At 41.5% G+C, this 12,035-nt stretch overlaps 1 protein-coding gene across 3 annotated transcripts in view; it reads left to right on the top strand.

The window, feature by feature from the left end:
• LOC142365560 (nipped-B-like protein) overlaps positions 1-12,035 on the top strand; it is a 166,269-nt gene that overhangs the window by 80,530 nt on the left and 73,704 nt on the right. For all 3 annotated transcript variants that reach the window (XM_075446432.1, XM_075446433.1, XM_075446431.1), the window contains exon 8: positions 1,341-1,434. In XM_075446432.1, coding sequence (XP_075302547.1) covers positions 1,341-1,434 — 94 coding nt within the window. The remainder of the gene's footprint in view (positions 1-1,340; positions 1,435-12,035) is intronic.

Genomic DNA, 12,035 nt, shown 5'->3' with positions numbered 1-12,035 from the left:
GAGTAGTTCTGAAAATTTGTCAGTTAAGGTAGGAAAGGCATGTGTACCTGAAAGGTCATCTAAGTAGTTAGTCTCTTTAGTTAATTTAATAACAGGCGCCTTTGCCTGTGTCCTTGGCAGTCATGGGTAGAGGACCTCTCCTGTCCTATATAAAAAGTATATATTAAAAAGTTACTAAGCTTTGCTGATTCCCCCCCCCCCTAATATTTGGGGTTTTTTGAGATTTATTACAATTCAAAGGTAAGTCAGGTTTGAAAAAAATCAGCTCCATAATTTCAGTGTATTAAATAAGTAACTCGTACATCAGGAAATTAATTCATTTTGACTTGCAATAAAACACATGTAAGTTTAAGTTGTTCTTTTTATTGAATTGAATCTGAATATTAGATTGCTTTGCACATGAGGCTTTCCTCATGTGAGGCAACAAGTCTTTTTGCAAGCACTGTTGCGAAACTAAGTGTAATTAATAGCACAGCATGAGTTTTAGATTCATTTTGCTGTGGGAGGGGAAAAAAAAAAATATAATAGAATTGTTTTGTAAGTGCCCATGGGTGGTAAAACCGATAAAATCTGGTTTCTTACAGATTTATATTCTTTGCCTTGTAAGCGCCTTCAGTCCATAAATAAAATTTTTTTTTTTTCTTTTTCCATAAGCTTTGTGAACTACGCCTTCACAAGGCATAATGTGTACAGTGGCTAGTCTACTGCTATGCATGTGGAGATTGGCTGTTTGGCCATTGTCAGTGGGGGAGTGTGTAGTTGCCATCCATCCATCTCAGCTGCTGCAATGGGAGTGCTACAGATTTTGTTCAGTCCTGATGTGTGTATGCTGGAGGGTATAAATACAAAGTGTTAATTTGCTTGACTGTAAAAGTAAGATGGCATTCTAATAAACTCTAAGGGTAGGTTAAATGAAAAAGTGGTGAGTTTGTTTTAAAAAAATCTACTTTTTATATTCAATTTCTTTCAATTATTATTGTATAGAGTTCATCTTTGTGCTTTTCGGCTTTTTACTATGAGTGCATGTAACAAAAAACTTCTAAATGGAATCTTAATGTCAACCAAAAGGGCTTATTTAGCTAGAAGACATATACATAGATCTATTTTTGTGTGCATGTTCTGGTTCTAGATTCTTATTAAGGCTTATTGTGCTCTGGAATGTTGCCTATATAGTAGTATAATAGCAGTCTAAATTACAAAGATTTTTATATAAATAAATAGTTTTCTAATATTTGTTGTATGCTTTTTCATCCAATGCATTTTATCAGTGTATGTACTAATTTCAGTCTTTATCAGGTGTTCATGTTCATAATGTTAATTTTTTATCGTTGTCACTTTAGGATGGTGATCCTTCAGTAAGGAATGCTGCATCTTTTTCATTGAGGTCACCACAGTCAGTCTGCTCTCCAGCTGGAAATGATGGAACCCTTAAAGGTAGTCTAGCAGTCATATATATCAGTGTCTTTTTTCCCCCAATTTTAGAGAACATAAAGTTTAAAGAGGTATTTAGTTCTCCTGACTTCTGTATTCCAATAGACTAAAGAGTATGTAATTAAGTTTTTGGATACAAAATTATTTTGAACCCTGATCTGGAACAAATGTCTGAAAGTCCAAAAATTGGCTAATCATACTTCAAATCAAAGCTCAAATTTATGGAGGACAGAAGAATTTTAAATCCTTTCCAATATGAGGATTAAATTCTTTATAAGAATGATTTCAGTTGCTCTATATAAGAAATGGTTTAAAGGCAGCATTACGAGTATTGAACTCTTAACTAACTCAAAAGTGTTTTAACGTGCAACGCTTGTCTTGATTGCAATCATCAAATTGTAAGAACATGAAATTAAAAGTAGTTCAATGAACACAATATATATATAGCATAAATGAAAGCCTGAAAATCTTAGCTGTGGAGAAGGAACAGGGTGAACTGTCAGTCAGCTGAGAAAATAATTATTTATGCTAAAATCTGGAATGCATACTGCTGTTTTTAATATTATCCCTAAGAAGCAATGACTGAGATACATGAGACTTAGCAAGGTAGGGGTTTGGGCATATTCTTGCTAAGTTAGTTTTTCAGTGCTTATGTATTAAGATGGCAATAGTAAAAAGATGCAACAGTGCTTTCTTCTCTTTAGCCCTGAAACAAAATTAAGTCTTTCTGGATGGTCAGGTTAGGTGGAGAGGGAGAACAGGAGATGGGGGAGATTCTAGAGAAGGTGAGGATATTGGACTTGTGCAGCCTGGATAAGAGAAGTCGGGGGGGAGAGGGACAGGACAACACACCACAAAATGGATGGACATGACTTCAGAGCAGTCTTCTCATACCTATGAGGAGATTATCAGGAAAACTTGAGTCAGGCTTTTGACAGTGTTGCGGAGGAAGGATGAGAGACAGTGGGCTTAAATTTAAATGGGAGTTTCTGACTAGGTATAAGGAAAAATGTTTTCACTGTCAGGACAGTTAAGCATTAGAAAAGCCCAGAGAATCTGTGCATTTTCCATCCTTGGAGGTTTTCAAGACCAGGCTGGATAAAGCCCTGCATAATGTTGCCTTGCTCACCATGCTTTGAGCACGAGGATTGAATAAAGACCTCCTGAGGTCCCTTCTTAACTGAATTATCCTATGATCCCGTGATTGCTATATGATCTCTGTGGTTCATCTTCTGTAGGCATATACTGTGTTAAACAGTGATAGAAGAAATGTGGCTCAAATGCAAGTGAGAAATACTTGTATAGCATGCCACCAGCATCAGCATTTTAGGAGGCATTGTGCTAAAGGATTTGTTTTAAGACTTGTGTAAATGGCAAAGACTAAATATGATTGTTTTCCTTTAACTCAATACACAAAATCCATGTTTGTTGAGCTTATCAGTTTAACAACATTATGAGTCTAAGCTACTTCCACTCAAATATATGATTACCTCTCAGAATATTTGAATTATGTTTTTGGTTAAACTTGTTGCTGTTTCAATTGGTTGTCTCGGAACCCGTTTTTAAGGGATACCTTTTCAGATTATTTCTGAAAACAGTCTGTACAATTCAGATTGTAACTTTTCAGCATTAGAGGGGCTGAAAAAGTGCAAGAGGAGCTTTTTGATATATTAAACTGTGTGTTAGCTTTTACTTTTCTCATTGATAAAGCACACAACTGAAATACTGTTACTAATGGTGCTAACATTTTGCCTTCTTAAAGAGATTAATAAACCCTGATTGAGAGAACCAGTTCTTGATGCTGCAAGAATCTTGCCAGACATTTACTTCCTCCAATCTTGCATTTTAGAAATGTATTGAAGAGATGTGGATAATTACAGTGTTACTTAGAACACGTGATTCCCAACAGTGAGGTTTTGGCCTATGATTTGGAGTGAAAGTCATTGGTTATGCTAATAAATTTTCCAGTGATGAACAAACAGCAAATATCTACGCTGAGCTTTTTGTTGCTACTCTCATTAGTCCTTGAAAGTTTGGTTAACAAGTTGCAAACTTTGATAAATAAAATTTAGCAAAATATTTAATTGTTTGTTTAGGAGGACAAAAAGAATGGCACTAGGTATCATCAGTCCAGAGAAAGATCACAGGAAGGATGCTTTCTTATATAACATAGAAATGTGATGCAATTACCAAAGGTATGCGTACAGACTGCATTTCTGTGCTTCTGACATGAAAGTAGCAAGAACTTCTGGAGACTTGGAGAATGTGATTGCAGAGCCTTGAATTACTTTAAGACTAAACGATAGCTGTCTGACAGAATCTGAATGAGACAGAGGTGTTGTTTGCAACTCAGGCAAATATTTGAGAGATGGCAGAAGTTATATTTGTTTTTTGGTTGGTTATTCACTTACTCAATGGAGTAAAATTTCTCTGTTATAGAAAATTTTGCCTCACTTCTGCTCCAGTAAAGGTACCAGAGCAGCTGAAGTTTTATCCAGAAGTTCTACACTGGTCTTTATCCTTTCATTTTTATGTAAATTTTATATTTTTAGCTATACAAACAGAATAGTGGCTCTGCTATCATCTGTTACCACATCTGCTTTCATAGAAAATTCATTTCTATGAATTCATCTACGAAGAATTAACATGAAGTATTTTCCTTCTGCTGAGCTCATAAAATATTCTGTGGTACCTATTACCCAAGATCGATTACTCATCAAAATCCTTTATCCATTTGTTCTACTTTCTCGCTATTCTGGAATCTCAGAAAATAGATTTTTTTTTTTTTTTTTCCTCTCCTTGCTTAAGACAATTTCTAAAGATCTGTATAAAGGAAAGCCTTCCACAATGTTTTAAGTACATTGCTTTCCAAAGAGAATAGTTCATGTATTTACAGTCCTGTTTCCATACAGTTTCCTAAACTCCCAGGAAAACATCTGTAAGGAATAGCAACAAGCCTTATGAAACTACATAATTTTGCACTCTTTTCCAGAAATAAGTTGTATTCCCTCCAGAAATTGTTAATGGGTACTTGATTATTTTCTGAATAATTTGGAAAGATTCCTTTTATTTTCATGGGGATTTATAGGACTTCTCCAGAGAGATTCCTCTACACTTGGTCTTTGAATGTATAGTGGGTGGCAAGAAGAATTAGGAATCCTCACAAATCTGTAGCACAGACTACTTGTTAAAAAAAAAAATCATCTCACCCCCTCTCCTTCAAAAGAAAGGTGGAAGAAAATTTTTCAAACATATTTTCTGACAGGGCCAAAATAAACATTCATTCTTGTTTCTTTATTCAACTTTTACCTTTTTATGCAAGGATGCTTCTGAATACAGCAGTTCTAAGCTAGAACAGCCAAAGATGAGGCATTTTAAGCTCTGGAGAAAGTGGAGGGACTCTTCCCTGAAAATTATTGAAAGAGTATGTGGAAAGTGAATACAATCTGTCCCCAAAAACCTCCTAAATGTATGCTGTTCTTTGTCTCGTATGCTATCCCTTTAAGTTTGAATTGTAAATTAAGTTATGCTCTTTGAAAACAAATGTCACTATAGTCTGTTAATCAAAATAAGTAATCATAGAATGGTTTGGGTTGCAAAGGACCTTAAAGATCATCTGGTTCCAACCCCCCTGCCATGAGCAGGGACATCTTCCCCTAGACCAGGTTGCTCAAAGCCCCATCCAACCTGGCCTTGAACACTGCCAGGGAGGGGGCAGCCACAGCTGCTGCGGGCAACCTGTGCCAGTGCCTCACCACCCTTATAGTAAAGAATTTCTTCCTTATATCTAATCTAAATCTGCCCTCTTCCACTTTAAAGCCAATTCCCCATTGCCCTTTCACTACATGCCCTTGTAAAAAGCCCCTCTCCAGCTTTCTTGTAGGCCCCCTTCAGGTACTGGAAGGCTGCTATGAGGGCTTCTTGGAGCCTTCTCCAGGCTGAACAGCCCCAACTCTCTCAGCCTTTCCTCATAGGAGAGGTACTCCAGCCCTCTGATCATTTTTGTGGCCCTCCTCTGGCCCCGCTCCAACAGATCCATGTCCTTCTTATGTTGGGGGCTCCAGAGCTGGATGCAGGACTCCAGGTGGGGTCTCACCAGAGCAGAGTAGAAGGGCAGAATCCCCTCCCTTGACCTTCTGGCCATGCTTCTTTTCATGCACCCCAGGATATGGTTGGCCTTCTGGGCTGTGAGCGCACATTGCCAGGTCATGTGTAGTTTCTTGTCAACCAGCACCCCCAAGTCCTTCTCCTCAGGGCTGCTCTCAATCCATTGTCTGCCCAGCCTGTATTTGTGCTTGGGACTTCCCCAACTCAGGTGCAGGACCTTGCACTTGGCCTTGTGGAATAATTTCTTTATGTCTAGTTCAAAACTTGGGAAAATTTCCAGAGGAAGATTCTGTGATTTTAGAAAATACAGCAGAAAAGGGCTTGGGGGCTTCCCATCTTCTTACCCTCATGTTGGATGAGCTGTACCAGCTTTTGTTGTTGTTGTTGTTAAATAGTCAGTAATGGAGTTTCCTTACTCTTGCCATGCAACCTGTTCAAATTCTTAGTGCTAGAAAACTTTTCTCCTGATGCTTAGCCTGAATCATTTTTGTTGCAGATAGGCATGACACTTCTTGACTTCTTTCCAGTGGGCAAGGAAAAACAATTTACGTCCTTTATTTGTTTGTTTATTTATAGCAATCATTTATATATCAAAGAATGTTATCATGTCTTGCACTAATCTAATCTTCTACAGACTGAACAGCAGTTTGTTTCTATCATCTTTACATAAGTAATAATTTCTGAGCTTTTAATTGTCTTTGTTTTTATCTGAATTCTATTTGGTTTGCGTTTGTTATAATGTTGTGCTGTCCTGAGTCGTAGATCCGACTCTATTTGAAGACTTAGAAGGATGAGTAGTCAGAAAAGTACTGTAGACGACCTTGATTGATATTACTATCATATATGAATATAGTTGCTCTTTGGTGTTAACTTAGATTTGTGTTGCAAGCTGTTATTAACATATTGCTGTCTTTGTAGAGCTTATCTATCTTCCTCTCATGTTGTTACAATTGCTCTTTCTCAGATGAATAATAAGTTTGTGCTGCTTCTTACTGAATTTCTTTTGTTTCAGAAGGTTATTCCAGTTAGTCAAGAAAACTGTAAATTTTGATTCTGTTTTAAAAGCAGTTGTTGGCCCCTCTCTCAAACATTCGACACAAAAATCTCGTTATGATCTTTAGATTAATAAAATACTCTCTAATTCCATTACATGAAAACTTATTAATTAATAACAAATATTTTATACTACTGTTCTTAAGAAAGTGCTCTGGACAGCTGCACTTGTTCACCTATATTCCGTTCATCCATTTTTACCAAGAACAACTGATATTCTGAACACAGTTTTGCAATAGGTTATACTGCAATCTTGCAGTATTTTTGTCTAGACCATACTTCCTCAGCTCGTTAGTAGACTTGTTGTGAGAAGCTATATAGAAAGCCACGCTAAAGTCCAGGCATGACACTCAGTTCTCCTTAATCCACAAGACCTATTGCTGTATGGAATAAAATGATTTTGATTTGATGATACTTATTCTTAACAAATTCACTTTGGAATGTCACCTCTTTGTTATTATCTCAATACTTGTAGATAAATTGTTCTTCTGGTATGTACTTAAATCATATAGACTACATATAGTACTCTGGGCAGTCCTTTACCATCCTTTTGAAGGGACTGTTTTTCCCTTTTTGAATCTGCTGGAGGCACAAATTCTCAAGATTATTATTATCAATTCTGAGATTGGTTTAGCCAGTGTTCCAGGGTGAATTTGTCTGATCCTATTTTCATGAAAACACTCAATTTATGTGGAGGGGGTAAATAGGATCCTATCAAATTTTAAAAAATTAGACTTTTCCATTTACACATTGTAACTTGCAGTCTCCTAAAATATTTGGCAGCAGTGTGTGAATGTTCCTCAGGATCTGTCATCATCAGGTTCTCAGCTTTTTCCAGCAGAAAAACATCAGTATGAGACTTTTTCAGTAAAAAGTCTGGAATGCTGTGTCCAGGTTTGACAAACAACAATTTGGTACCCACTTAAATATTGTTCCTGGAGTCTCGAGGATCACTTTGCTATGGATTTACAAAGGCATAGCACTTGAATGTTCCTGATGTTTCTCTCTAGTGTGCTATGTTCACTAATAGGTTTTTTCTTCCGGCTTTCATGCATAGGGAACAATACTTCTGGCAAAAGAGCATGTAGGATAGGTGAAAGACTTAATTTCAACATCTGGGAACCTTTACCTGCAAGGGATTTAAAGGAATAGGGAGATACTATTTCGAGTGACCCTTTTGAAGTTCTTGTTGTTGTGCAAGTGGAAAACTGATAATTCTTTAAAATTCTTTAAAATTCTTTAATATAGGTGAATCCTAAGTTCCTGGTAACCTTAATAGTTGATTTTTAACTATGTGGATCACAACAAAGAATGTGACCAGTGGTGGGACTTCAGTACATCAGCTTTAAAAGGCGAGTGGTCTTTGCTCTGAAGAGGCTCAGAGATGGTCAGAGAAAGTATCATGAATGTTTATGTAAGATGTGAGTAGAATAGATTATTTCAGTTGGAAGGGACCTACAACGATCATCTGGTCCAACTGCCTGACCACTTCAGGGCTGACCAAAAGTTAAAGCATGTTAAGGGCATTGTCCAAATGCCTCTTAAACACTGACAGGCATGGGGCATCGACCACATCTCTAGGAAGCCTGTTCCAGTGTTTGACCACCCTCTTGGCAAAAAAATGATTCCTAATGTCCAGTCTGAACCTCCTCTGGTGCAGCTTTGAACTATTCCCATGCGTCCTGTTGCTGGATCCCAGGGAGAAGAGCTCAGCACCTCCCTCTCCACTTCCCCTCCTCAGGAAGCTGTAGAGAGCCCAGAACTGTACCCAGTACTCAAGGTGAGGCTGCACCAACACTGAATACAGTGGGATAATTGCTTCTTTTGACCAGCTGGTTATGCTGTGTTTGATGCACCCCAGAATGCGGTTTGCCCTCTTGGCTGCCAGGGCATGCTGCTGACTCATATTGAGCCTGCTGTCAACCAGCACCCCCAGATCCCTTTCTGCAGGGCTGCTCTCCAGCCACTCCTCTCCCAAGTTGTACTTCTGTCTGGCATTACTCCGTCCCAGGTGCAGAATTGGGCATTTGTTCTTGTTAAATTTCATGCCATTATTTGGTTGTCCAGTGCTCCAATCTATCCAGATCCCTCTGCCAAGGCCTCTTGTCCCTCGAGAGAGTCAACAGCACCTCCCAGTTTGGCATCATCAGTAAAATTGCTAATGGTGCATTCAACTCCTGCCTCCAGATTGTTGATAAAAATATTGAACAGAACTGGCCCCAGGATTGAGCCCTGAGGAACACTGCTGGTGACTGGTCACCAGCCAGGTGTAGCCTCATTCACTACAACCCTTTGAGCCCTGTTGTCCAGCCAGTTCTTTACCCAGCGCGCTGTGCACCTTCTCATTCTACAGTTGGACAACTTGTCCAGAAGGATCCTGTGTGTGACAGTATCAAAAGCCTTACTAAAATCCAGAAAAACTACATCCACCACTTTCCCTTCATCCACTAGGCGGGTGACCTTATCATAGAAGGATATCTAATTAGTTAAACAGGACTTTCCTTCTGTGAACCTGTGCGCCTGATGAGTGCGTTGTCCTTTAAATGCCTTTCTGTAGCACCCAGTATGATCTTCTCCATAATTTTTCCAGGTACTGAGGTTAGACTAACAGGTCTGTAGTTTCCTGGGTCTTCTCTCCCACCCTTCTTGTAAAGTGGAATAATCATGGCTAGCTTCCAGTCAGCAGGGACCTCCCCAGACTCCCAAGACCTTTGGTAGATGATCAAGAGGGGTCCTTCCGTAACATCCACTAGCTCCTTCAGTACTCTGGGATGAACCCCATCAGGCCCCATGGACTTGTGGACGTTCAGCTGATACAAATGGTGTGTTATAGTTTCAGTGTCCACAAATGGAAAGTCACTGCTCCCGTAGTTGTGTTCCTCTGACTCAGAGGACTGGGCAGCCCAAGGTCTATCAGTATTATTAAAGACTGAGGCAAAAAAAGCATTGAATGCCTCCACTTTTTCTTCATCCCTATTCATCAGGTGACCACCTTCAACAAGTATTGGTCCAATGTTTTCCTTAGACCTCCTCTTGCTATTAACATACTTAAAAAAGCCATTCTTGTTGTCTGACACAACAGTGGCTGGTTTCGACTCTAATTGAGCTTTGGCCTTTTGTGTCTTCTCCCTGCATATGCCAACCACAGCTCTGTAATCTTCCTGTGAAGCCTGACCTCGCTTCTAGAGATCATACCATTTCTTTTTCCTCTTGAGCTCCACGAGGAGTTCCCTGTTTAGCCAAGCTGGCTTCTGCCCCACTTGCTTGACTTGCGGCACAATGGGATTGCCTGCTCCTGTGATTGTAAAAGGTGGTTCTTAAAGACTGACCATCACTCATGGACCCCTAAGCCCTCCAAAGCAGATTCCGAGGGGACACTGCTAAGCAGCTCCCTGAGTAGCTTAAAGATTGCTCTCTTGAAATCCAGGGTAGCAACTTTGTTGTCCTGTTTTCTCATTACCCTGAAAATTTTAAACTCGGCCTTTTTTTTTTTTTTTTTTTTTTTTGAATAGTAGGGGTTGGAAGGGACCTCTGTGGGTCATCTAGTCCAACCCTCCTGCCGAAGCAGGGTCACCTACAGCAGGCTGCACAGGACCTTGTCCAGGCGGGTCTTGAATATCTCCAGAGAAGGAGACTCCACAACCTCCCTGGGCAGCCTGTTCCAGTGCTCTGTCACCCTCAGAGTGAAGAAGTTCTTCCTCATGTTCAGACGGAACTTCCTGTGCTTCAGTTTGTGCCCATTGCCCCTTGTCCTGTCACTGGGCACCACTGGAAAGAGCTTGGCCCCATCCTCCTGACACCCACCCTTCAGATATTTGTAGGCATTTATAAGGTCCCCTCTCAGCCTTCTCTTCTTCAGGCTGAACAAGCCCAGTTCCCTCAACCTCTCCTCGTAGGGGAGATGCTCCAGTCCCCTCACCATCCTCGTAGCCCTCCGCTGGACTCTCTCCAGTAGCTCTTCATCTTTCTTGAACTGGGGAGCCCAAAACTGGACACAGTACTCCAGATGGGGCCTCACCAGGGCAGTGTAGAGGGGAAGGAGAACCTCCCTCGTCCTGCTGGCCACACTCTTCTTGATGCACCCCAGGATCCCATTGGCTTTCTTGGCAGCCAGGGCACACTGCTGGCTCATGGTTAACCTGTCATCCACCAGGACGCCCAGGTCCCTCTCCGCAGAGCTGCTCTCCAGCAGGTCCACCCCAAGCCTGTACTGATGCATGGGGTTGTTCCTCCCCAGGTGCAGGACCCTGCATTTGCCTTTGTTGAACCTCATCAGGTTCCTCTCTGCCCAGCTTTCCAGCCTATCCAGGTCACGCTGAATGGCAGCACAGCCTTCCGGTGTGTCTACCACTCCTCCCAGTTCGGTGTCATCAGCAAACTTCCTGAGGGTACATTCTAACTCCTCATCCAGGTCATTGATGAAGAAGTTAAACAAGACTGGGCCCAGTACTGACCCCTGGGGGACACCACTTGTTACCAGCCTCCAACTAGACTCAGAGCTGCTGATGACAACCCTCTGAGTTCTGCCATTCAGCCAGTTCTCTATACACTTCACCGACCACTCATCCAGCCCACACTTCCTCAGCTTCCCTAGGAGGATATCATGGGAGACTGTGTCGAAAGCCTTGCTGAAGTCGAGGTAGACAACATCCACGGCTCTCCCTTCGTCTACCCAGCCAGTCATGTCATTGTAGAAAGCTATCAGATTGGTCAGGCATGATTTCCCCTTGGTGAATTCATGCTGACTACTCCTGATAACCTTCTTTTCCTCCACTTGCTTGTTGATGACCTCCAGAATGAGCTGCTCCATCACCTTTCCCGGGATGGAGGTGAGGCTGACCGGCCTGTAGTTCCCTGGGTCCTCCTTCTTGCCCTTTTGGAAGATTGGAGTGACATTGGCCTTTCTCCAGTCCTCGGGCACCTCTCCTGTCCTCCAGGACCTTTCAAAGATGATGGAGAGTGGCTCAGCAATGACATCCGCCAGCTCCCTCAGCATTCGTGGGTGCATTCCATCGGGGCCCATGGATTTGTGGACATCCAGATCGCTTAAGCGATCCCTCACACAGTCCTCCTTGACCAAGGGAAAGTCATCCTCTTTGTAGGCTTCTTCTCTTACCTCCGGGGCCTGGGATTCCTGAGGGCCAGTCTTAGCACTGAAGACTGAAGCAAAGGCATTTAGTAGCTCTGCCTTCTCTGCATCCTCCGTCACCAGGGCACCCGCCTCATTCAGCAGCGGCCCCACATTGTCCCTAGTCTTCCTTTTGCTGCTGATGAAGTTGAAGAAGCCCTTCTTGTTGTTTTTGACATCCCTTGCCAGCTTCAATTCCAGGTGAGCCTTGGCCTTCCTTGTCGCATCCCTGCATGCTCTCACCACGTTCCTGTACTCTTCCCAAGTGGCCTGCCCCTCTTTCCACATTCCATGGACCTTTCTCTTCCACCTGATC

This window comes from Opisthocomus hoazin, chromosome W (assembly GCF_030867145.1).
Source record: "Opisthocomus hoazin isolate bOpiHoa1 chromosome W, bOpiHoa1.hap1, whole genome shotgun sequence".
NCBI classification, from domain to species: domain Eukaryota; kingdom Metazoa; phylum Chordata; class Aves; order Opisthocomiformes; family Opisthocomidae; genus Opisthocomus; species Opisthocomus hoazin.
Note: the sequence above shows the minus strand (reverse complement) of the source record. Positions and strands in the feature narration are given on the sequence as shown.